We start from the raw sequence: 26961 nt of genomic DNA on the forward strand, positions 1-26961 counted from the left end.
ACTAACAGGACTCCACGAACATCCCCAACTTCAACTATGAGTGCAAAGGACAAGGCTGAAGTGTTTGCAAGTGTCTTCAGCCAAAACTGCCACTTGGCTTCCTCCTGAGGTCCCCAACATCATAAATATCAGTTTCCAGCCATATCAGATCACTGCATGTGACATTAAGAAGTTGTTATTAAGATATAATGGCCCGTAATTTGCGGTTAACGACGATGGGACGGCGATCGCCGTTGGCCTCGAAGAAAGCTGCCCACAGAGATCTCGCAGTCTCTCTGGTGAGAACTTTAGCTACCTCGACGTGTACTTGATTGTAATGCTGTCATTAGGGGATTCCTAGTATAGAGCAGCAGTGACATCATCAAGCTGTCTAAGCAACCAATCACATTGAAGAATTCTCACAGGCAGCAAACCAGGAAATGAAAAGCACTGATTTTCTGCACTTTTAAAAAATGTTACAGAGAGCGAAATAAAGATTGGGACATACACATGGGGTTAAGGTAGAAGCTAAAACATCATGAACAAACTTTAAAAAAACATATATTTTTTAAAAATCTAGTAATTTTTATCATAATGGAGAAATTTGACATTCCACAAATATAAAATTAGTTTTTCCAAGGCCAGAATGGTTGCTTAGTAATAAATATGCTGCTAAAACCCCAGTTACACCTATTGCAACAAGGCTTAAATTTATTGGGGCGTGTAACAGCAATATTAGCGTGGAAAAGCTTACGTTTTCATCAGTTCCACTAATTGCCAGCTCTGTTGAGGCAGGGTGGGCATCCACAGTGCAGCCTGTGTCGGAGCAGTGAATGATTGACCGCAACTTCAGGATTTCTGCCTTTATCTGCGCTTGTGCTAAATCCTGCAGTTACGGTCAGTTTCAGAGGGGTAATGACAGCGAACTCTGACAGTTTGCCATCATTACCACTGCAAAATCTGCCTCATTATTTGTTGGAAAATTGTGTGTTATTAGGCTGGAACAAACATTTCAGAATGAGAAGTGGAGGTGAAAACTCCGGCAAAACCGGAGAACTTCAGGGTATTTCTGGAGGGATTAATCAAGAGGGCTCTCCCCTCACCTGCAGCCTCACTACTCACAATACTCCCCTCCCTTGCTTCCCTTCACTCACCTACAGTCACAGCACCACACGTCACTCCATCTCCTCCTACTCGCACACTCTTCCTTCCCCGCACCTCACATCTTCCATAACAACGTATGAACTATCCAGCCGCGACAGACCCTTTCTCTAAGCACTTAACAAGCTATGTCACTAATGTACTCCTTTCTTTCTTGCAAGGAGGAGGTCGCGCACAGCATAAGGCAAGAGGCTGCAACCAGAGGAGACCCAGCCTACCTGCGCACCCTCACTCCTCTGGAAGAAAGCACGCTGGCAACCTTGGGCAGAGCTGAATTCTGAGAGTAACGCAACATGTAATGTGGTTGGAGAGAACCAGGCCTGGAGTTTCCGCTTGGTTGTGCTGTCTTTTTCGGCGTAATTCGGCCAAAATCGGTGTAACTGGCACAAAATATCGTGGAATTTTAAGCGCAAATTACGTTCAGAGCAATTCGAGTTTCCGCGGTCTTTTGCGCTAATTTTAAAAAACATCGCGCTGGAAATCGGCCACGCCCCCCCGGGTGAATTAATCACCATGACGAGTTTCCGCTAATTGCGATCGTTTGCAGGCCTTCAAGGAGGCTCTTAAAGTTAAGCTGGATCTTTTGAGCACGAGGACACTAATCGGAATGTTTTAAAACCTTTTGAATATATATCTATTTTTAATTTACCAAGAAACTGACGGCTGTACACCAGTATAACTAGCAAATGGTTCTGTATATGTTTAAAAATCATTTTCAGCAATTTATAATCGGGCTATTCACAGGTGGTGGACTAGACACTCTGATTAAAATGCTTAGTTTTTGTGATAAACCCATTTTCAGCTGTATTAATAAAACTGAACCAAGTTACCACACTTAAATATATCAAGGAATATTTTTAAAGCAATTTTTTTTAAATTATGTTCTGAAACGCTGGTTCATGGCAGATTTTACGTTCGGTGATATGAAAATGAGTTGGAGCAGAAACTCGAGGGAAAAAAACACTTTTCAAAACAGGCGCCATTTTGGGCGCAGTTTGCGCCGGGAATGCCACTTGCACCCAGGAAACTCTACCCCCCAGTTTCTAATGAGTCACAGTATTCTTAGCTTCAAAAGACGAGTGCGATGCAATGTCATTATCTACCACAGATGGTCCTTGCTGTCGCCATGGTGCTGCTGCTGTTACTACTGGATACCACCCACTCCAGGGGGGGCCAGCCTGCTACTGTGCTGCCCTCTAGTGGAAAGTTGATGTGTTGCACAGGGAAAGCATTTTTTTTCAGCCTTCCTAGTTTAGTTTTATTAATAATATTTAAATTCAGGTTTGGCTAACTGTTATTGTATACTAAGACTAGAAAATTGACTAGAATTACTTTAATAGATTTACTAGAAGGGTATCAGGGATGAGGGACTTCAGTTACGTGGAGAAACTGGAGAAGTTGGACTTCAGTTACGTAGAGCAGAAAAGGTTAAGGGGAGATTTAATAGCGGTGTTCAAAATCATGAAGGGTTTTGATAGGAGAAACTGTTTCCACCGGCAGGAGGGTCGGTAACTAGAGGACACAGATTTAAGATAATTGGCAAAAAACCCAGAGGGAAAGGAGGAGAAGTTTTTTTACACAGTGAGTTGCTACGATTTGGAATGCTCTGCCTGATAGGGTGGTGGAAGCAGACTCAATAATAATTTTCAAAATGGAATTGGATACATACTTGAAAAGGAGAACTTTGCAGGGGTATGGGGAAAGAACAAGGGAGTGGGAGTAATTGGATAGCTCTAACAAAGAGCCAGCACAGGCACGATGGGCCGAATGGCCGCCTCCTGTGCTGTATCATTCTATGATGCATTCACAGGCCTAAACTGACCCCCAATGCAAACCCAGTGAGTATAACAGACAGCTGATCTGATATTGCCCAATGTCAAAATGATCCCCTTTATTTCTAATTATTTTTACAATCCTTCCTTTTTTTCTGTGCACAAATCTGTCATGGAAGTATGCACAATCCACTGATTAATTATACATCAGGGGCTTGAAATTAGCCTCCTTAGCGACTCACGTTATCGCCTCCGGGGGGGGGCGATAACAGGGTGCTAATGACTTACCGCCCGGGCGCAGCGATGTTATGCTGCACGGGAAATTCACTCGGCGGTAACCCCTAGCGCCACGATCTCCTGCACCCAGAGATTGTGACGTCATCCGGCTGCATAGTGCCCTGGACCCGATCTTCAGTTCCGCTCCCTGCAGCATCGCTGGGTGAAAACACCGGCAGCTGCAGGAGGCGTTCATCGGGAGGCCGGGCCCTTCGGGGGCGATACTTAAAGGCGAGGTGGCCGAGGTAAGTAAAAAAAATTCTGAAACGCTCTTTCTCTTTTTTTCCCCTTTGTCTTCTCCAGCGATCGATCAGCCCGGCACTCCGCTGCAGTGCATTGGGCTGATCGGGCCGGATCACAGCTGCAGTCGGGGACCAGGTAAGTTTTCCCCTTGCAGAGCCTGCAGCGATGGCCCTTCCCTTTAAGGGAGGGAAGGAGCCTTCCAACGCAGCAGTGCTGTACGGCCCATTGTGCAGTGTTGCTCACCTACCACCCCGCCTGCTGTCCCTTGCGCTCCAGGAAGGAAGTGGAGCGTTTGATTTAGCGCTCCACTTCCTTCCTGGAGCACAAAACCGATTTTTTAAAAGATGGGAATCATTAGTGCCTGGTGCTAAGTTTCCCAGCTTTTAAAAGTTACCGCCTCCAAATGGGGCGATAATGAATTTCTCCCCCCAGGACTCTGCAGTGGGATACTATTTTCAGGATGATTTTTTTTTGAGACCCAAAAGGTTAGTGAAGAAAGTCTATAAAAATTGCAGTGGGTATGTATCAAGCAAATAAATACGACTCCTCCAACTTTGTTTTAACTGTTTCTGAGTTCAACGTTTTGTGTAATAGTCTGCCTCATGTGTCGCAATATCCACACTGGACTGATTGAGGGGATCCTTTCAGCAACAGGTGTGACTTGAGTTAATGAGCTACAATCCGTCTCCATTCGAAAGTGCTGATGTTGCTGCCAGATCGAGATATCTGTTTGTGAGCACGGGTTTATGTCTTTTGTAGATTTATGACCAGCCATAAAACGTGTTTACAAGTTAATCACTTCTGTTAAGTGCTAACATCATTACTAGTGATGACCAGAGTGTCTATTGTCACCAGAGTGTCTATTGTCACCACTGTGTCAGCCAGTGAATTGGAAGCAGGGTGGGACTTACGGCAGGACTCACAGCAAACAGTCTATTTTACAGCAAACAAAGTTTATTTACAGAGTCTATTTAAAAAGAGTCTCTACAAACTGCAGCAAAGAGAACTCATTGAGTTACATCGACTCTGCAGCACAGAAACAGGCCATTCGGCCCAACTGGTCCATGCCGCAGTTTATGCTCAACACGAGCCTCCTCCCACTCCTCTTCATCTAATCCTATCAGCATATCCTTCTATTCCTTTCTCCCTCATCTGCTTATCCAGCTTCCCCTTAAATGTATCTATGCTATTCGCCTCACCACTCCCTGTGGTAGCGAGTTCCACATTCTAATCACTCTCTGGGTAAAGAAGTTTCTCCTGAATTCCCTATTGAATTTATTAGTAACTATCTTATATTTATGGACCCTAGTTTTTGAATCCCCTACAAGTGACCGAAACTGCAGCAACTTCTCCTGATAAAAGCAAGATAAAAGCAAGATTATTTCTCCAGCAAATTGCAACGAGGAGAGGATAGTTACATAATACAAATGATGTGCATAAAATCAATCCCAGTCACTCACAGCAGTGCGGTCTCCAGGCTCGGCTGACCCATTGCCGTCAGGCCTGATTATAATATCGCGCAATGCCAGCACTGGACAAGTAGTGTACTATTTCAACAAAGACACCCCTAAACCCTGCCATAAACAATGGGCCAGAACTTCGAGTCCCCACGGGTGAGTACGCGCTGGGTACTCACGCGTAGGCCCAACGAAAGTGCCGGTTTTGTGCATGCAAATGCAAATGCAAATTCGAATGAGAGGCAGCACGTACCACCTGGAACTTCCGTTTTTTTTACAGGTTTTTCCGGGAGGGTAAATCTCCAGGAGCTATGCTTATAAAAAGCAGTCGCAAGGCCTGCTTTTAACAAGGTAAGTGGTGAATTAAGTAAAATTAAAACATTTTTTCCACAGGTTTAATATTTTTAAATATTTAAAGGAAGGTAAGTTTATTTTTAGCCCCATTAGAAACTGTAATTCATTTTTTCAAAAATTTAAATTATTGTTTAAAATAGTTATTTTATGTAATTTATAGTTATTTTAAAAATGTGATTTTTTAAAAATGTATTTGAAGTTTTAGTTATGTTTTGGGGCTGAATTGTATTCATAAATTTGACAGGTCTTCCTGTCAAATCTACGAATACAGATTCCCTGCTACCATTGACTCTCCATGGCCCACATGATCCCAGAAGCAAAGGGAACCTTGGATGACAAAGGATATACAAAAATGCATTAGGAAAAAAAGGGGGGCTTTTGGCAGTTACAAAAGACAAAAGACGGTGGAAGCCCTAGAGGAGTATAAGAGGTGCAGGGGCATACTTAAAAAGGAAATTAGGAGGGCGAGGAGGGGCCATGAAATAACACTGGCGAGCAAAATAAAGGAAAATCCTAAGATGTTTTATAAGTATATTAAGGGCAAGAGGATAACCAGGGAAAGGGTAGGGCCCATTAGGGACCAAAGTGGCAAGCTGTGTGTAGAGCCAGATGAAGTAGGTGGGGTTTTAAATGAATTTTTTGCCTCAGTGTTCACTATGGAGAAAGACGATGTAGACATAGAAGTCGGGCAAGGGGACTGTGACATACTTGAACATATTAGCATCGAGAGGGAGGAGGTACTAGCGGTTTTAGCAGGCCAAAAAGTGGATAAATCCCCAGGCCCGGACGAGATGCATCCCAGGCTGTTGTGTGAGGCAAAGGAGGAGATTGCAGGGGCTCTGACACAAATTTTCAGAACCTCTCTGGCCACAGGGGATGTACCAGAGGACTGGAGAACAGCTAACGTAGTACCATTATTCAAGAAGGGTAGCAGGGATAAACCAGGGAATTACAGGCCAGTGAGCCTAACATCTGTGGTAGGGAAATTATTGGAAAAAATTCTGAGGGACAAAATTAGTCTCCACTTGGAGAGGCAAGGATTAATCGGGGATAGTCAGCATGGCTTTGTCAAGGGTAAATCATGTCTGACCAATCTGATTGAATTTTTCGAGGGGGTGACTAGGTGTGTGGATGAGGGAAATGCTGTGGATGTGGTTTACATGGACTTCAGTAAAGCTTTTGACAAGGTCCTGCATAGGAGACTGGTCAAGAAGGTAAGAGCCCATGGGATCCAGGGGGCCTTGGCGCGTTGGATCCTAAACTGGCTGAGTGGCAGGAGGCAGAGGGTGATGGTCGAAGGTTGCTTTTGTGACTGGAAGCCTGTGTCCAGTGGGGTACCTCAGGGATCGGTGCTGGGTCCCTTGCTGTTTGTGATCTACATTAATGATTTGGATGAGAATGTAAAGGGTATGATCAATAAGTTCGCGGATGACACGAAAATTGGTGGGGTGGTAAATTGCGAGGAGGAAAGCCTCAGGCTACAGGACGATATTAATGGGTTGGTCAGATGGGCGGAAAAGTGGCAAATGGAATTTAACCCGGAAAAGTGCGAGGTGATGCATTTTGGACGGACAAATAAGGCAAGGGAATACACAATGAGTGGTAGGACCCTAGGAAGTACAGAGGGTCAGAGGGACCTTGGTGTACATGTACATAGATCCCTGAAGGCAGCGGAACAGGTAGATAAGGTGGTTAAAAAGGCTTATGGGATACTTGCCTTCATTAGCAGAGGCATAGAATATAAGAGCAGGGAGGTTATGATGGAGCTGTACAAAACGCTGGTGAGGCCACAGCTGGAGTACTGTGTGCAGTTCTGGTCGCCTCACTATAGGAAGGATGTGATTGCTTTGGAGAGGGTGCAGAGAAGATTCACCAGGATGTTACCTGGGATGGAGCGCCTCAGCTATGAAGAAAGACTAAACAGGCTGGGGTTGTTTTCCTTGGAGCAAAGGAGGCTGAGGGGGGACCTGATTGAGGTGTACAAAATGATGAGGGGCATAGATAGGGTAGATAAAGAGGAACTTTTCCCCTCAGTAGGGGGGTCAATAACAAGGGGGCACAGATTCAGGGTAAGGGGCAGGAGATTTAGGGGGGATTTGAGGAGGAACTTTTTCACCCAGAGGGTGGTTGGAAGCTGGAACTCACTGCCTGAAAGGGTGGTAGAGGCAGGAACCCTCACAACATTCAAGAAGCATTTGGATGAGCACTTGAAATGCCATTGCATACAAGGCTATGGACCAAATGCTGGAAAATGGGATTAGACTGGACAGGGAGGGATGGGCGGCGCAGACACGATGGGCCGAAGGGCCTCTTTCTGTGCTGTAAAACTCTATGACTCTATGACTCTATGACGCTTCGAACTAACTGCGTCCTCTGGGATACGCAAGCACTGCGCGCCGGCAGTTGGAGGAGGCCCAGGATCGGAATCCCACGCGGGCCCACAGCACAACAGCCGGCGCGCTAGGTAAGTGCAGGTCAGAGGCTTGCACCTTCGGGAAGCCTCCGACCTGAATTTCTGGGCCAACGTCTACATGCACAGTACCTTAAGTGCTACAATACTTTTATTTACAATCCATATTGTTGTCTTTTATTCATATTGAAGAAAATTGGCAATTATTCTTGTATATAAACACTTTTTATGGCTGACTCAGATAGGATCATTTTCAACATCATTTAGATCCCAAGATGCAATTCTGAGCCATTTGAACCATCTTGAGCATTTTCAAAAATACTTATTGTGGTTCTAAGGAGTAACTGAAGGTGGCAGCAATACTTAACAAACATTTTGCTATATCAGATCATAACCTTTGCCCCCATTTTTTTCAGATGGCAGCTGTTGCTGGTGATTCTCATATTCACATTTACACCTCCTCTAGACTCATCCTTTTTATCTTTCTTCTTAGGCAGTCCCTCGGAACCGAGGATGACTTGCTTCCACATTAAAAATGAGTTTGCAGGTGACTGATGAGTCCAATGCGGGACCGACAGTCTCTGTCACAGGTGGGGCAGACGGTGGTTGAAGGGGCGGGTGGGTGGGGTGCTTAGGTTGACGTGCGCTCCTTGCGCTTGGCTTCCCAGAGCTCCGAGTAGAGTGCTAGTTTTGGGAGTCTCGTATCAGGCATGCGGACAATGTGACCCATCTGTAGTGTATGTACTTTGCAGAAGGAACTATATTCTGCAGCCCCTGTATACTGCAGTACCAGTAGTGACCACCCCTGTATATAAGCCTGTGTAGTAACATTTGCATAGTAGTTCCAGGTTGTCTCCATTCAGTAAAGACCTGTTATAATCAACTCCTGCAGTCCGTGTCTCAATTATACACGGACATAATACTGGCGACGAGCAGATACGAACTTACCTACAGTCTGCACCACCTCATGGAGATCCATCCCTGAAGCGAAGTTATCAGAGGTCGAGGCCAGAAGGAAGAAAGAAACAGAAGAAACGGGCGTCGACCGTGGGCATCCGCCTCTGAGTCAGCGGAGTTGAAGATTTGCAGGAGAGGCTGTCGATAGCGGGGCTTGGTTATCCTGTCGATGGTGCTTCAGCTAATCGGGCTGGTGGCAGGTAGTACACTGATCCATCCTGGGCTGCGGCGGTCTAGAGCTCGAGCGGGTGGCTTTGCAATGGGGCCAAGCAGCGTTGTCGGGAAGAAGAGAGAGAGAGAGGGTGGAGCACACAGGGTGCGGCCGGTGCTACGAAGCCGGGCAGCGTACAGACCCGAGAAGAGGGAGGCAAGTGTCCCGCAGGGTTGTTCCGACGATGGGGAAATAATAAAAATTAAACGCGCAGAAAGCCGCGAGGAGCTGCAGTTGCCACGGGAACCGCAGAGAGCGGCGTTAGCAGCAGCGCGGGGGGAAGTGCGCGAAGACCATAGGGCATCAAGGCATAAAACGCCAGCAACAGCGCTAGCAACAGCGGAGAAGACAGAAAGCGCGGGAGGCGCCATCTTAATCCAGCGGGGAAGAAGGCAAAGCGCGGGAGGCGCCATTTTGTTAAATCGGGGAAGAAGGCAAAGCGCGGGAGGCGCCATCTTAGATTTCCAAGATGCCGAAGACTGGCTATATCACTGTCTTCGATAATGCAAAAGAAGGCTGGACCACATATGTGGAAAGAGTTGAGGTATATTGCGAGGCAAACGAAGTAGCCGATGAGAAAAAGGCATCGGTACTGCTAAACTTAATGGGCGCAAGAACGTACGGCCTATTGCGGGACCTGATTACTCCAGCCAAACCGAAGGCGAAAAGTTTTAACGAAATTGTTGCTATCCTACAGGAACACCTAAATCCTACACCGCTGCTGATAGCAGAAAGATTTAAATTCCACAGGAGAAATCAGCATAAAGATGAGAGCAATGCTGATTACCTTACGGAACTACGCAAGCTATCAAAGCACTGCCAGTTCGGAGCAGGACTGGCAGATACCTTACGGGACAAATTTGTCTGTGGACTCCTGAGTGAAGGAACCCAGAAGAGGTTACTCTCAGAGAAAGAGCTGACGCTAGATAAGGCTTTCAGCGTGGCAGTATCGTACAAAGCAGCAGCAAGGGGAGCTGCGGAAATACAGCAAAAGCCACAGGAATACGGCCCCCACGAAATGACACGGGGATTTGCAAAATGTTATTGCTGCGGCAGAACAACCCATGACCAGAAGGACTGCTGGTCCAAGGACAAAATATGCAGGCAATGCGGAAAGATGGGACACATTGCACGAGTTTGCAGGTCTGGGAAGAAGACCAACGACAACAAAAAGGCTACTAAGGAACCGTACAGGAAAGTACAAAAGATGACGGACAGCAGTTCCGAAGACCAGATGAGCGATAGTGAATCCGGGAACAAGAGACTAAGCTGTCTCAAACTTCACAACGTAATCACAAAAGAGGATCACCGAACCATTTGGGTCACCCTCACGATAGCAGTGTCCCAAGTCAAAATGGAATTGGATACAGGATCAGCTCTAACCGTCATGAATCGACGAGACTACGAGCGGCTACTCTCACACATACCCTTGAAAGAGACATCCATTGTCTTGAAGACGTATACGGGGCAAAAAGTATACCCCAGAGGAAAAATAAGGGTGCCTGTCGAATACAACGGCAAGGAAATACAGAAATTGTATCTGTACATACTGCAAGATGGTGGACCACCGTTATTGGGATGTGAATGGATCAGAAAGATAAGTTTAGATGGGCACTCCATTCAGGCACTGACGGTGGCTGGTAAAAAGGATGACGACGTCACTCCTGGACAATTGTCAACAATCTTAGCTAACGCCAAAGAGGTATTTCAACAAGAACTGGGAACTCTTAAAGGCGTAACTGCCTCAATAAAAATAGAAGAGAATGCAATTCCCAAGTTTTTCAAAGCAAGACCGGTACAGTATGCAATTCGCCCAGCCGTCGAGGCAGAGCTGGAGAATCTGGAGAATGCAGGCGTGTTATCTAAGGTAGACTGGAGCGAGTGGGCGACACCCATCATTCCTGTCATGAAGAAAACGTTAAACAATAAGTCTGAGGAGCCAAGGAAGGTTCGCATGTGGGGACTTCAAGGTGACGGTGAACCCAGTCCTTCACACAGTACAATATCCTCTTCCAAGGATAGAAGATATCTTCGCCTCACTATCTGGAGGGAAGCGTTTTACAAAAATTGACCTAGCACAAGCATATTTGCAGATGGAGGTTGAAGAATCCTGTAGGAAGTATCTCATGATAAACACTCACAAAGGTCTTTACCAGTATAATCGACTGGTATTCGGAGTAGCATTAGCTCCGGCGATATGGCAAAGAGCGATGGAACAAGTCCTGCAAGGGATTCCGGGGACTCAGTGTTACTTGGACGACATCCTAGTGACAGGTGAAGATGACAGTGAACACCTTGCCAACCTAGAGCAGGTGCTCACTAAACTACGTGAACATGGGCTACGGGCCAATCGCCCCAAGTGCGAGTTTTTTAAGAAACAGATATCGTATTGTGGCCACGTGATTGATGAAGAGGGGTTACACAAGCCCCCTGACAAAATTGAAGCGGTAGTTAAGGCTCCAGCGCCTGAAAATGTGTCGAACTGAGGTCATTCCTCGGATTGGTGAATTACTACCATAAGTTTTTGCCGAATTTGTCCACAATTCTGCACCCACTGAACGCCCTACTACAAACGGGAGTAGCATGGAAATGGAGCGATGAATGTAAGCGGGCCTTTCAGAAGAGTAAGGACCTAATCACTTCAAGAGAAGTATTGGCTCACTACAACCCATCACTACCGATAAGACTGGCGTGTGATGCGTCTTCCTACGGCATTGGGGCGGTACTGTCACATAAATTCCTTGATGCTTCAGATAGGCCGATAGCTTTTGCGTCACGCTCGTTAACTTCAGCCGAGCATAACTACGCCCAGATTGACAGAGAGGCCCTCAGCCTGGTGTGGGGGGTGAAGAAGTTCAATCACTACCTGCACGGTCAGAAATTTACTCTACTTACTGATCATCAACCTCTTGTCTCCATTTTCAATCCTCAGAAGGGCGTACCGATAATGACAGCACAACAGCTACAGAGGTGGTCCCTTTTCCTAGGGGCACACCAATATGACATCGAGTACAAAGGAACTAAACAGCATGGGAATGCTGATGGATTGTCGCGCCTACCGTTGCCGACGGTGGAAGAAGAACTTGCAGTGGATCCAGTGGAGATATTCCACTCGACCATAGTCGAATGTCTCCCTGTGACGAATGCAAATATAGAAAAGGAAACACAAAATGACCCGACACTCTCCTGGGTCTATGATTTAACGGTGAAGGGATGGCCAGCACATGGCGGACCACTGCTGCCAGCATTCTCGCCGAGAAGAGAACAGCTGTCAGTGTGCAGAGGAACCTTGATGTGTGGATCCAGAGTAGTAATTCCACCCAAATTGAAGGATAGAGTGCTCAATGAGCTTCATGAGGGTCATCTGGGAGGGGTAAAAATGAAGAACTTAGCCAGAGCATTTGTGTGGTGGCCGGGAATCGGTAGAGAAATCGAAGAGATGACCAAGAGCTGTACAGGATGCCAGAAGGTCCAAAACGCCCCACCACAAGCCCCTCTACATCCATGGGAGTGGCCCTCATCTCCATGGCAAAGGGTGCACATTGATTTTGCTGGTCCATTTATGGACTCGATGTTTTTAATTGCGGTGGATGCACATTCAAAGTGGCCAGAGGTAATAAAAATGTCCTCAACCACCACAGAAAAAACTATCACAGTCTTACGAACCATATTCGCCAGAAATGGGCTGCCTGAACAGATTTGCTCCGACAATGGACCACAGTTTGTGTCTGAAGAGTTCCGGAGGTTCTTAAAGAACAATGGTGTTAAGCATTACACATCCGCACCATATCATCCAGCCACTAATGGATTGGCCGAGAGGTTCGTTCAAACATTCAAGAAGGCTATCAAGGCAATGTGTAATGAAGATATACCCCTACAACACAAGGTGGATAACTTCTTGTTTGCCTACCGGAATGCGACACATGCGGTTACCAACCAAAGTCCAGCCATGATGTTCTTCAATCGAAGACTACGATGCCGCTTGGATTTGGTTAAGCCAAACATCAGAAGAGATGTGGAGAACAGGCAGTTTCAGAATATGAATGAAAGGCCGACCAGGAGTTTTAAGATAGGTCAACCAGTTTTGGCCCAGGTCTACCGCACAGAGAAATGGCAGCCAGGAACGATCTGTACACGGCAAGGACCTCTAATGTATACCGTGGATGTTGGAGAGAGCATTGTAAGACGCCATGCTGACCAGACTCTAGAGTCACTGGGAAACGTCAACTCCACACCACGATTTGATACACCTGGCGATGAATCCGAAGTACCAATTGCATCTACCTCAGAATCGGTGATATTGGAAGCAGACGAACCAAACAACGACATTGATCCCGACTCAACTTTGCCAGAAGAACCTGATACCCCAAAGAGGCGTTATCCAGACAGAATCAGGAAGCCTCCTCAAAGGCTGAACTTATAATTGCTTAACTTCAACTAATGTATCTAGCAACTGTAATTGTAAATATGTTATTTCATTGTTAATCGAATGTTATGTACTGTTTAGCTAAAAGGGGAGGAATTGTAATGTATGTACTTTGCAGAAGGAACTATATTCTGCAGCCCATGTATACTGCAGTACCAGTAGTGACCACCCCTGTATATAAGCCTGTGTAGTAACATTTGCATAGTAGTTCCAGGTTGTCTCCATTCAGTAAAGACCTGTTATAACCAACTCCTGCAGTCCGTGTCTCAATTATACACGGACATAATACCGTCCATCGGAGCTGATCAAGCGTGGTCAAAGTTTCGATGCTGGGGATGTTGGCCTTGGTGCGCCTATCCTGCCAATGGATTTGCAGGATCTTGCGAAGGCAGCATTGGTGGTACCTCTCCAGTGCTTTGAGGTGCCTGCTGTACATGGTCCATGTCTCTGAGGCATACAGCAGGGCGGGTATCACTGCTGCTCTGTAGACCATGAGCTTAGTGCCGGGTTTGAGGTCCTGGTCTTCAAACACTCTCTTCCTCAGGTGACCAAAGGCTGCACTGGCACACTGAAGACGGTGTTGGACTTCGTCGTCGACCCTTGTTGACAGTAGGCTCCCGAGTTATGGAAAGTGGTCCACGTTGTCCAAGGCCTTGTCGTGGATTTTGATAATCGGGGGGCAGTACTGTGTGGCGGGGGCAGGTTGGTAGAGGACCTTTGTCTTACGGATGTTTAGTGTAAGGCCTATGCTCTCGTACGCTTCGGTGAAGGTGTTGGCGATGGTTTGGAGTTCAACCTCCAAGTGAGCGCAAACGCAAGCGTCGTCTGCATACTGTAATTTGACGACAGAGAATGGGACGACCATGGATCTGGACTGGAGGCGACGGAGGTTGAACAGTTTCCCATTTGTTCTGTAAATTAGCTCCACTCCAGCGGGGAGCTTACTGAGGGTGAGATGGAGCATTGCAGCAAGGAAGATCGAGAAGAGCGTTGGTGTGATGACACAGCCTTGCTTGACCCCGGTTCGTACGCGAATTGGGTATGTGGTTAAACCATTGGTCAGGATCATGGCTTGCATGTCGTCGTGAAGCAGGCGGAGGATGGTGACAAACTTTTGAGGGCAGCCGAATTTGAGGAGGACACTCCATAATCCCTCACGGTGTCGAATGCCTTTGTGAGATCAAAGAAAGCCATGTACAGCGGTTGGTGCTGTTCCCTGCATTTCTCTTGTAATTGACGTGCGGTGAAGATCATGTCCATTGTGCCCCTTAGTGGGCGGAATCCACATTGCGACTCTGGGAGGAGCTCTTCGGCCACTGGGAGAAGGCGATTGAGGAGGATTCTTGCGATGACTTTCCCTGTGGCAGAGAGAAGGGAAACTCCTCTGTAATTACCGCAATCGGACTTGTTACCTTTCTTGAAGATGATCACAATTACGGCATCTCTGAGATCCCCTGGCATGCTCTCCTCCTTCCAGATAAGAGAAATTAGTTCATGAATTCGCACCAGTAGTGCTTCTCTGCCATGCTTTAGTGCATCAGTGGGGATTCCATCTGCTCCTGAGGCCTTGTTGCCTTGTTGCCCTTCAGTTGTCGGATGGCCTTTTCAACCTCATGCCGGGTTGGGGTTGTGCTGAGATGGTGGCGATAGCATGCTGCGGGATGGAGTTGAGGACACTCGCATCGAAGACAGAGTCTCATTTAAGGAGATCTTCGAAGTGCTCCTTCCAGCGGGCACTGACTGAATCTCTGTCCTTGATGAGTACCTCTCCGTTCTTGGCCTGCAGTGGGGTAGGACCTTGGGTGCTTGGGCTGTAGGTGGTCTTGACTGCGCTAAAGAATCCACGCACATCGTGATTGTCGGCTAGCTGATGGATCTCCTGCGCTTTCTCCACCCACCATCTGTTCTTTAAGTCGCGAGTTTTTTTTGGGACCTCGGCCTTCAGGCGTCTGTAGAGCTGCTTTCTTGCTCTAGAGTTCTGTTGCTGTTTCCAGATCAGGAATGCCTTGCGCTTGCGGCTTATTAGCTCCTGGATCTCCTGGTCGTTCTCGTCGAACCAGTCTTGGTGGTTCCTGGTCGAGTGACCGAGCGTCTCTTCACAGGTGCTGATTATGGAGGCCTTGAGTGCAGACCAGGCGCTGTGGGCACTCTGTGTCTCTGCATTACTTGTCCCAGTACCACCCCCTTTTGCCTGCACCATCATCCCTTTTGTCGTTTAATCTCTCCTGCCTTCCACCCTATCAGAGACCTTCCCTTTTGTTCTTTCCTCCCCTCCCCCCTTTCCCTGCCTCTGTACTTGCTTAAAACCTGGTACAGTTAGAGATTTTTTATATATTTTTTTATATATACCTTTTACAGTTCTGACGAAAGGTCACCGACCTGAAACGTTAACTCTGTTTCTCTCTCCACAGACACTGCCTGACCCTGCTGAGTGTTTCCAGCATTTTCTGTTTTTATTTCAGATTTCCAGTATCTGCATATTTACTTTTGTATTGAGCTATATTTTCCTCTTTTCAACGGAGTTAAATGCCCTTCTTTCTCTATTATATTTACAGCCCACTAACAAAATAATGGGGGCATTCATTTCCCAACATGCAATTTTAGTGAGCGTGAATTGGTTAGCAGAGACACGCTACAATGATATTTAACACTTCTCTAGCAGCTATTGAGCCACTAGACCAGTATAAGTGGCATTGACCCTGGGCTCCTGCTCAGCAGAATGGGACTTCCGACTGTCTGAAGTGAAAGCCCCATCCTAAATCATGGGGACGGAGTCATTTCAATAGTTGGGGATGGATATCTAATGCCTTTACCTGCATGACACAGGTGCCTGCCCTGTTGCATTGGCAGTAGTTAGAGACCTGGGAAGGGCTAAAGATAAAATAGATTTTTTTTTTACATGGCTCCTGGTGTCCTGGCTTATATTCTTCCCTCAACCAAAAAACCAGCAGATAAATAGATTAACTGGTCATTCATATCATTGCTGCTTGTACGACCTTGCTGTGTGCAGAATGGCTGCCACATTCATCTACATAACAACACTTTTAAGAGACGTAATTTACTGGAATGATACTGAGAGGTTATACCTATAGGAAAGATTGAACAGGCTGGGGCTCTTTTCGATAGAAAATAGAAGCCTTTGGGGTGACCTGATAAAGGTTTTTAAGGTTACAAAAGGGTTTGATAGGGTAGACGTAGAGGAGATGTTTCCACTCTCGGGTGAGACCAGAACTAGGGGCCATAAATATAAGAAAATCACTAATAAATCCAATAGGCAATTCAGGAGAAACATTTTTACTCAGAGAGTGGTAAGAATGTGGAATGCGCTACCACAGGGGAGTGGTTGAAGCGAATAGCACAGATGCATTCAAGGGGAAGCTAAATAAACAGATGATGGAGAAAGGAATAGAAGGATTCGTTGATGGGAGTGAGATGAAGAGGGGTGGGAGGAGGCTCATGTGGAGCATAAACGCTGGCATGGACATGTTGGGCCGAATACCCTGTTTCTGTGCCATATATACTTTGTAATAGTTTGTAATAAGGCACTATATAAATGCAAGTTCTTTCATTCTGTGGCTGCCACACTTTGAAATAGAAGTAATTTGCCCTGATGTCAGTTTTAATGGGGCAACATCCTCATGAACAAGCATTAGGCAAACTTTTTAAATTTGTGTACAAATACATAAATGTATCATGTCACTTGTTTTTTGTTATTTTTGCCCCAATATTCTCCCATCATCTTGCCTTGATATTGCGGATCTTTTTAACACTACCATGTAACTGTAACATTTCTTGCTCACCCACCCAGCCTCTGCTTTGAACACGTGTCCTAATGATCCAGCTCATTCGATGTTTACTCAATTTTACCTATGAAGTGCTTAACAATGCATTGTGTCAGTCATTTCCACCAAAGCAAATAAATTAAGCACAGTTTGCAAGTTTGAAGCACATGAGCTGACTATGTGTGTCAGTGGAATTTTCTATGCAAGCCTTTTATGGAGGCACATGTTTAATCCTAGTGAACAGTGAAATGCTCTGACCATCCATAATTAATTCATTGACAATGCTACTGAAAAGTGCTGGAAGGAAGGACAATGATAAACAACTACACATTGTCTGGAACTCTGCATTGGTTTGAAATGTATTTATTCTAGTAGAAGGGTGTTTGCCGGCCCTTCATATACTGGTGATGTCCATTGCAGGGTAGGCTGGCCAGTGTAGGAGAGGCTGTCCAGTGTAGGGGAGGCTGTCCAGTGAGGCTATTCTGATCCAAAACATTCTGCTTTGAAAAGGGGTGCATCTACGCCACACCCCAGGATGTTCGGAACGAGCTATCTGGGCGAAGAGCGGAAGGAAAATGACAGGGAATCAGATCCGTTCAGCAAGCGGAGCGGGGCAGATTTTCCAAACCCAGACCTGGAAGGTTTACAGGAGTTCAACGAACGTTTTAGCAGGTACATCAACCGAGCCCGAGCCTTGGAGCAAAGTAGCGGTGCGCTCCGGAAGCAATTGGAGAGTCTGCGGCAGATCGAGGAGCTCTCGGGTCTCGAGGATGCCTTCACCGAACAGATTGACCACAACCAGCAGAGAATCTGGGAGCTGCACAATGACCTTAACCACCTGGAAAAGGAGCTGAAGGATGCGCAGCGTGCCTTGGATGAGTATCGCACCAAGTAAGGTTTATTTTCTTTCCTTTTGGCGTCCACCACTTGTTTACTCCTTGTCCACGATTGCACCTCAGCATTGAAAGCAGTGTGTGATAAAGGAAACTTTAAATAGTTATTCTCAGTAAGGTATGATTGACAAACACAGGCGATAATGGGATAGTTTGCTATTAAGGCATGAGCAGAGTAGACACAAACAGAGCAGGTGAAATTGGACCACGCTGCGCCCATTTCTGGGTAGAAAACATGGGTATAGAGGTCCAATTTAAGGGGAAAATCTCCTGCGGCCGAATAGCATTGGAAACATGTCAGACGCCATGTTGGTTTTGGGCGCTGTAGAGGCATAGCTGGTGGCCGCCTAAAACAATCTGAAATTTTTTTCTTACTTTTCCTTTTTGTCTCTTTTTTTCTCTCTCCCTTAATCCAATCTCTCTTTCCCTCTCTTTATTTCTGTTTTTGTACCTGATGTGACTCTAATTCACCCTATTTCCTTCTCCGTCGTTCCTCTGTTTCTTTCTCAATCCTTAAACCTCATTGGTTATGGAGAGCTGGTCCCGCCATTCACCCTGGTCCCAGATGCCCCATTGCCCTCGCCGCGCCGTTATCAGCTCTCACTTCCAGCAAGTAACGGCGCAAATTATATCCAAGCAGAAGGCTGCAGGGAAAAGTCTAACTAACGGCGAGATGCCACGAGATGCCCCGCTCCAGCAAGATTCAGCCCAGTGCCTCACTGGTGTGTTAGGGGATGTTCCAGGAGGGTGTGACTGATACATTGCTGGGCAGAGTAGAGGGAGCTTTATCCTGCATCCAGCCATGCTGTACGTGAGCTGGGATTGCTTGATTCTGACACTAGGTGCGTAAAGTGGAAAGTGTCCCATTCCTAGCACAAACACTTCTCAAACAAACACACAAAAATAAGAAAATATTATAATGTCTGTCATTCTGTTCCACCCAAAACATCAGTAAGAAATGATTGAAAGAAACAGTAAGTTAATCTAGTTTGTAGAACACTGTGGCTCCCATCCTGAATTTGGTGTGAATAAAGGAGACAAAGTATAGAAGTAGAAAATATCATGCTGGTGCAGTTAAAGACAGGGATTATACACTGTGGACTTGTTATAATGAATATTGAATTGAATCCAAATCATGTCCTAAGAGTTATTGGGAACTGTTCATGGTGAAAGACTTAGTTACAGTCTCCCTGGTGACCACTATAATTACCTGTCATTTCATTGTCCCTTTCAGTTCCATTGATTGAACAAATATATCTGTTAACGGGCATTTAATCAGTGAAATTGAAGGGGACAATGAAATCATAATTAATTAATTATAACAGCAGTTGGCGCTGTGACGTGACGATGTGAGGGAAAGATGGGTTCTCAGATCACATTCTTCAATGCCATGTGTCCTGTACTTATCGCTTGTGACTGGTTGATTCTGTGAATCCAATTGTGCTCCTTCAATTTTGGCCTCTTGCACATCCCCGATTTCAATCGCTCCACCATTGGCAGCCATGCCTTCAGCTGCCAAGGCCCTAAGATTTGGAATTCCCTCTCTAAGACGGACAAAGATAGGGTATAAGAATAGAATAGCAGCCAACATAAAAGGTAATCCAAAAGTCTTCTATAGATATATAAATAGTACAGGAAACTTCACGATATCCGGCACCGACGGGACCGGCGTGATGCCGATCTATGAAAACTTCCGGACAGACCAGCACTAATGTTGAAGGATACGGAGGTTTTCATCTCCGTATCTGACAACAAACACTGTTGCTTAGCAACAGCTTGTAAACAGTCGGCCCGTACCTTGGAAGCGTCTCTGTAGCTTAGCAACAGCTTCAGAGAGGCTTTCCAGAGATTGACTGTTTAAAAAAATGCTAGGAGAAGAAAAAAAAAGAAAAAAAACCTAACAAAATGGCTGCTGATTTCTGCCGTTAGATCGAGGTTTCCAGCCATACAACCTCCAGATAAACCAAAGTTTCCTGTAAAAGGGTAGTAAGAGGAGGGGTGGGGCCGATTAGGGACCTAAAAGGAGACCTACACATGGAGGCAGAGGGTATGGCTGAGGTACTAAATGAGTACTTTGCATCTGTCTTCACCAAGGAAGAGGATGCTGCCATAGACATAGTAAAGGAGGAGGTAGTGGAGATAATTGATCTGATAAAAATTGATAAAGAGGAGGTATTAGAAAGGCTGGCTGTACTTAAAATAGATAAGTCACCAGGAGCGGATGGGATGCATCCTAGGATGCTAAGGGAATTGAGGGAGGAAATCGGGGAGATACTGGCCATAATATTCCAATCCTCCTTAGATACGGGGGTGGTGCCAGAGGACTGGAGAATTGCAAATGTTACACCATTGTTCAAAATAGGGTGTAAAGATAAACCCAGCAATTACAGGCCAGTCAGTTTGATCTCGGTAGTGGGGAAGCTATTAGAAACAGTAATCAGGGACAAAATTAACAGTCACTTGGACAAGTGTGGATTAATTAAGAAAAGCCAGCACGGATTTGTTAAAGGCAAATCATGTTTAACTAACTTGATCGAGTTTTTTGATGAGGTAACAGAGAGGGTTGATGAGGGTAATGCACTTGACGTAGTGTACATGGATTTCCAAAAGGCGTTCGACAAAGTGCCACATAATAGGCTTGCCAGCAAAGTTGAAGCCCATGGAATAAAAGGGACAGTGGCAGCATGGATATGGAATTGGCTAAGTGATAGGAAACAGAGTGTAGTGGTGAATGGTTGTTTTTTGGACTGGAGGAAGGTATACAGTGGTGTTCCCCAGGGGTCGGTTCTAGGACCACTGCTTTTCTTGCTATATATTAATGGCTTGAACGTGGATGTACAGGGCACAATTTCAAAATTTGCAGGTGACGCAAAACTTGGAAATATAGTGAACAGTGAGGAGGAGAGTGATAGACTTCAGGAAGACATAGACAGGCTGGTGAAATGGGCAGACACGTGGCAGATGAAATTTAACGCAGAAAAGTGTAAAGTGATACATTTTGGTAGAAAGAATGAGGAGAGGAAATATAAAATAAATGGTACAGTCCTGAAGGGGGTGCACGAACAGAGAGACCTGGGGATGTGTGTGCATAAATCGTTGAAAGTGGCAGGGCAGGTTGAGAAATCAGTTAAAAAGGCTTACGGGATCCTGGGCTTCATGAATAGAGGTATAGAGTACAAAAGTGTGGAGATTATGATGAACCTGTATAAAACACTGGTTCGGCCCCAACTGGAGTACTGTGTCCAATTCTGGGTACAGTACCACACTTTAGGAAGGACGTGAAGGCCTTAGAGAGGGTGCAGAAAAGATTTACGAGAATGATTTCAGGAATGAAGAACTTCAGTTATGTTGATAGACTGGAGAAGCTGGGGTTGTTCTCCTTGGAGCAGAGAAGATTGAGAGGAGATTTGATAGAGGTGTTCAAAATCATGAGGGGCCTGGACAGAGTAGATAGAGGGAAACTGTTCCCATTGGCAGAAGGGTCGAGAGCCAGAGGACACAGATTTAAGGTGATTGGAAAAAGAACCAAAGGTGACGTAAGAAAAACCTTTTTTATGCAGCGTGTGGTATGATCTGGAATGCACTGCCTGAAAGGGTGGTGGAGGCAGATTCAATCATGGCTTTCAAAAGGGCGTTGGATAAGTATCTGAAGGAAAGAAATTTGCAGGGCTCCGGGGAAAGGGCAGGGGAGTGGGACTAGCTGAAGTGCTCTTGCAGAGAGCCAGCACGGGCTCGACAGGCCGAATGGCCTTCTTCAGTGCTGTAACCATTCTACGATTCTATGATTCTAAACCTTTCCGCCTCTCTACCTCTCTCTCCTCCTTTAAGGCATTCCTTGAAACCTACCTCTTTGACCAAGCATCTATCCTAATATCTCCTGATGTGGCTCGGTGTCAAATTTTATGTGATAACGCTCCCGTGAAGCACCTTGGTAAACCACTGTTAACTCTGTACAGGTCCGGGCATGTCTCCGCCCCTGGCTCCACCCCTAAGCCCGGGTATAAAGGTGACTCACCACCCTTCCCCCGGGAGCTCTTAGGATGGATCCACTCGCAGAGGCATGCTCCAGTTCTTAGTCAATAAAAGCCTACTTCGTATAAGTTCAACTCGTAGTCTTTGGTGTTGTTGATAGTGCATCAATTTTATTGACTAAATTTTCGACATGGAGCAAATCTTGAAGCCGGAACGTTTAGACCTGGATCCTCAAGCAGCAGATGCAGCCAATAACTTTGAGCACTGGCTGAGCTGTTTCGAAGCCTTCCTGGAGGCCTCCAGCACTACCGTCACTACAGATGATGCGAAACGGCTTGTCTTGAACTCACGGGTGAGCCACCGAGTCTACTCGATCATCCGAGATGCCACAACTTACACGGCCGCCATCGCGACGCTAAAGGAACAATACGTGAGGCCTGTTAACGAGGTCTACGCCAGACACCTCCTGGCTACCCGAAAACAGCGCCCCGGGGAATCGGGCGCCGAATATTTACTGGCACTGAGAGTCCTCGGCCGGGCCTGTAATTGCAAAGCGGTGACGGCCAGGGAATGCACGGAAGACCTGATCTGAGATGCCTACGTAGCCGGCATCAGGTCCAACTATACTCGGCAGAGGCTGCTGGAACAGAGGGGGCTCGACCTGCAGAAGACGGTGGCCCTCGCTAACTCGTTAGACGTGGCCCTCCAGAACATGGACGCCTACCCCCCTGACCGGATGGCCACGTGGATGTCACGGGAGCAGCCATCTTGGGACCCGGTAAGGCCACAAGCCGCCAGCAGCCCAACTACAGCTGCAATGACCAGAGGCCAGAAATGCTACTTCTGCGGCCAGGCCAAGCACCCCAGACAGCAATGCCCAGCAAAGGACGCGACCTGCTCCAAATGCGGCAAGAAAGGCCACTACACGAGAGTGTGCAGGGCGAAATCGACCCCCAATTCCAGCAGCGCCGCGTGTGAACTGTGCAGGCCGCCATTTTGGACCCCACCAACCACGTGTGAGCCGTGCGGGCCGCCATTTTGGGCACCACTAGCCGCAGGGGAGCCGCCATCTTGGACACCATTTCGAGACCAGGCCCCCGGCGCGGGCGAATACTACAGCGACCTACCGACCTCGACGATGGCCTCCATCACCCTGGACCAATCTAGGCCCCATCAACTAGCCAGGTCCATGATGAACGTAAAGGTAAATGGCCATGCCACAAATTGCCTTTTCGACTGCGGAAGCATGGAGAGCTTCATCCACCCCGACACGGTGCGACGCTACTCCCTATCGGTTATGCCCACACGCCACCAGGTCTTTATGGCCTCAAAGTCCCATACGGCGGATGTCGGCGGCTACTGTGTAGCGACTCTGACAGTGAACGGCGTGGAGTACAGAGATTTTAAATTCCTCGTCCTGCCACAGCTCTGCGCTCCCGTACTGCTAGGATTAGACTTCCAGTGCCATCTGGAGAGCGTCACGATGGCATATGGCGGGCCCCTGCCCCCACTTACAGTCTGCAGCCGGCAGAATTTAAACACGGCGCCGCGCAAAGTATGCAGCCTGTCCACCCTGAAGGTCAAACCCCCCCCCCGTTGTTCGCTAACCTCGCCAAAGACTGCAAGCCAATTGCTACTAAAAGCAGGTGGTACAGTGCCGGAGATAGGAGCTTTATTAAATCAGAAGTAGAAAGACTCCTGAGAGAAGGGATTATCGAGGGCAGCACCAGCCCATGGCGAGCCCAAGTGGTGGTAGTGAAGACCGGCGAAAAACAGCGCCTGGTTATTGATTACAGCCAGACGATCAATCGATACACGCAATTAGATGCATACCCACTTCCCCGCATATCTGACATGGTCAACCAGATAGCACAATACCGGGTATTCTCGATGATTGATCTGAAGTCGGCATACCACCAGCTCCCCATCAGGCCTGAGGACTGCCAGTACACGGCCTTCGAGGCCGACGGTCGCCTCTACCACTTCCTCCGAGTCCCCTTAGGCGTCACCACCTGGGTCTCGGTCTTCCAAAGGGAGATGGACCGGATGGTTGACCAGAACGCGCTGCAGGCCACCTTCCCCTATCTAGACAACGTCACCATCTGCGGCCATGACCGGCATGACCACGACGCCAACCTAGAAAAATTCCTCCGTACGGCCCAACGGCTGAATCTGACATACAACAGAGAAAAATGTATGTTCCGCACCACGTGCCTCGCTATTCTTGGCTGCGTGGTGGAAAACGGAGTCATCGGCCCCGACCCCGACCGAATGCGCCCCCTCCTGGAACTACCCCTCCCCCACTGCCTAAAAGCCCTGAAGAGATGCCTAGGGTTCTTCTCTTACTACGCCCAGTGGGTGCCCAACTATGCGGACAAAGCCCGGCCCCTCATCAAGTCAACCTCCTTCCCCCTGACGGCAGAGGCCCGCGCGGCCTTCACCCTCATAAAAGAGGACATTGCGAAGGCCACAATGCATGCAGTGGATGAGTCCATCCCTTTCCAAGTGGAGAGCGATGCATCCGACTTCGCCCTAGCCGCAACCCTTAACCAGGCGGGGAGACCCGTGGCCTTCTTTTCACGGACCATCCAGGGCCCCGAAATTCGACACTCCTCAGTCGAGAAGGAGGCCCAGGCGATAGTGGAGGCTGTACAGCACTGGAGGCATTACCTGGCCAGTAAACGTTTCACCCTGCTCACTGACCAACGGTCAGTAGCATTTATGTTTAACAACAGACAAAGAGGGAAAATCAAAAACGATAAGATATTGCGGTGGAGGATCGAGTTATCCACCTACAACTACGATATCTTATACCGGCCCGGGAAACTTAATGAGCCCCCAGACGCCCTATCCCGTGGGACATGTGCCAACGCACAAGTCGATAGGCTACGGACCCTCCACAATGATCTCTGCCACCCGGGGGTCACCAGGTTCTTCCATTTTATTAAAGCTCGCAACCTGCCTTACTCCATTGAGGAGGTCAGGACCATGACCAGGAACTGCCAGGTCTGCGCCAAATGCAAACCGCATTTTTATAGGCCAGACAGGGCACACCTGATTAAAGCCACCCGCCCCTTCGAACGTCTCAGCGTTGATTTCAAGGGGCCCCTTCCCTCCTCTGACCGCAACACGTACTTCCTCAATATTATTGACGAGTACTCCCGTTTCCCCTTCGCCATCCCCTGCCTGGACATGACCAGCGCCACAGTCATCAGGTGCCTCAACGACCTGTTCGCCATATTTGGCTTCCCCAATTACATCCACAGCGACAGGGGCTCGTCGTTCATGAGCAACGAGCTGCGCCAGTACCTGCTCGAGAAGGGCATAGCCACGAGCAGGACTACCAGCTACAACCCCCGGGGTAATGGACAGGTAGAGAGGGAGAACGCAACGGTGTGGAAGACCGCCATGCTCGCCCTAAAATCCAAGGGCCTCCCAATCTCCCGCTGGCAAGATGCCCTCCCCAATGCGCTCCACTCCATACGATCACTGCTCTGTACTGCCACAAACGCCACCCCTCACGAGAAGATGTTCGTCTTCCCCAGGAAATCCACCTCGGGGACATCACTACCGCCATGGCTGACATCTCCGGGACCCGTCCTGCTCAGGAAACACGTGAGGAGCCATAAGACAGACCCCCTGGTTGAAAAGGTTCACCTCCTCCACGCCAACCCACAGTACGCCTACGTGGCGTATCCTGACGGGCGGGAGGACACAGTCTCAATTCGAGACCTCGCACCCTCAGGTACCACCTGAAACACCATCGATCACCATCCACTACCTCCACCCACCACCACTACCCACAACGCACCACCGGGGTGTCTACCACGAACTGACGACATGCCGGTGCCATCCCTACCCTGAGAGGATGACACGCCAGTGCTCCGTCCCACGCGAGAAGCGGCCGCGGGCAAAGAACCGCCGCAACCGGCACCACGAAGATCATTACGGCAGACAAGACCCCCGGAGAGACTTTCGTATACGAACTTTTGAAACACTTCACCCCGCCGGACTCTTTTTTAAACGAGGGGTGAATGTGGTAAACCACTGTTAACTCTGTACAGGTCCGGGCATGTCTCCGCCCCTGGCTCCACCCCTAAGCCCGGGTATAAAGGTGACTCACCACCCTTCCCCCGGGAGCTCTTAGGATGGATCCACTAGCAGAGGCATGCTCCAGTTCTTAGTCAATAAAAGCCTACTTCGTATAAGTTCAACTCGTAGTCTTTGGTGTTGTTGACAGTGCATCAACTACGTTAAAGGCACTTTATATATACAAGTTGTTGTTGTTGTGTGCACCATGCTGTGGCTGGGATTTGCACAGTGTTCTGTCATTACCTCATAATTATAGCACTCAACAACAACTTGTTTTTTAAAATAGTGAAACATCTCGAGGTGCTTCACATGGGGGAGGGGAGCAGACACGACAACAACAACTTGCATTTATATAGTGCCTTTAACGTAGTGAAACATCCCAAGGCGCTTCACAGGAGCGATTATCAAACAAAATTTGACACTGAACCACATAAGAAGATATTAGGGCAGGTGACCAAAAGCTTGGTCAAAGAGGTTTAAGGAGCGTCTTAATGGAGCAGAGAGAGGTAGAGAGTTTAAGGGAGGGAATTCCAGAGCTTAGGGCCTAGGCTGCTGAAGTCAAGGCACCAATGGTGGAGTGATTAAAATCGGGGATGCGAAAAAGGCCAGAATTGGAGGAGCGCAGAGATCTCAGATTGTTGGGGGGCTGGAGGAGGTTACAGAGATAGGGAGGGGCAAAGCCATGGAGGGATTTAGCAAGAAGTAGGAGAAGCGCTAGAAGAGATGAATGAAAGTGTGGCTGAAGAAATAAGACTTTGCAGAGGTTTTTGGCAGTTTTATTTTCCAGTCTTCTAACTTTAATTTTCTTTTTGTTAACAGCAAGGGTTGTGTATTAGGATCAAATCTAATATCCCATTATGATAGATACTTACTACACTAGTACAGCATTTACTTTGGCAATCCATTGCCCCTTCTGGAAAAAAATACTACAGCAGGATCATGCACATTGTACTTTTTCAGCTCAGCCATCAACATA

General features: G+C 47.5%; 1 protein-coding gene across 1 annotated transcript in view; it reads left to right on the top strand.

Annotated features, from left to right (window-relative positions):
- Positions 1-17563: 17563 nt before the first annotated feature.
- The window catches only part of bfsp1 (beaded filament structural protein 1), a 38233-nt gene continuing 28835 nt past the window's right edge, over positions 17564-26961 (top strand). Inside the window, exon 1 of the mRNA XM_085977749.1 lies at positions 17564-17919. Coding sequence (XP_085833875.1) covers positions 17564-17919 — 356 coding nt within the window. The remainder of the gene's footprint in view (positions 17920-26961) is intronic.

The sequence above is a fragment of the Somniosus microcephalus genome, chromosome 3, assembly GCF_052327205.1.
Source record: "Somniosus microcephalus isolate GS21.2 chromosome 3, FLI_Smic_1.0, whole genome shotgun sequence".
NCBI classification, from domain to species: domain Eukaryota; kingdom Metazoa; phylum Chordata; class Chondrichthyes; order Squaliformes; family Somniosidae; genus Somniosus; species Somniosus microcephalus.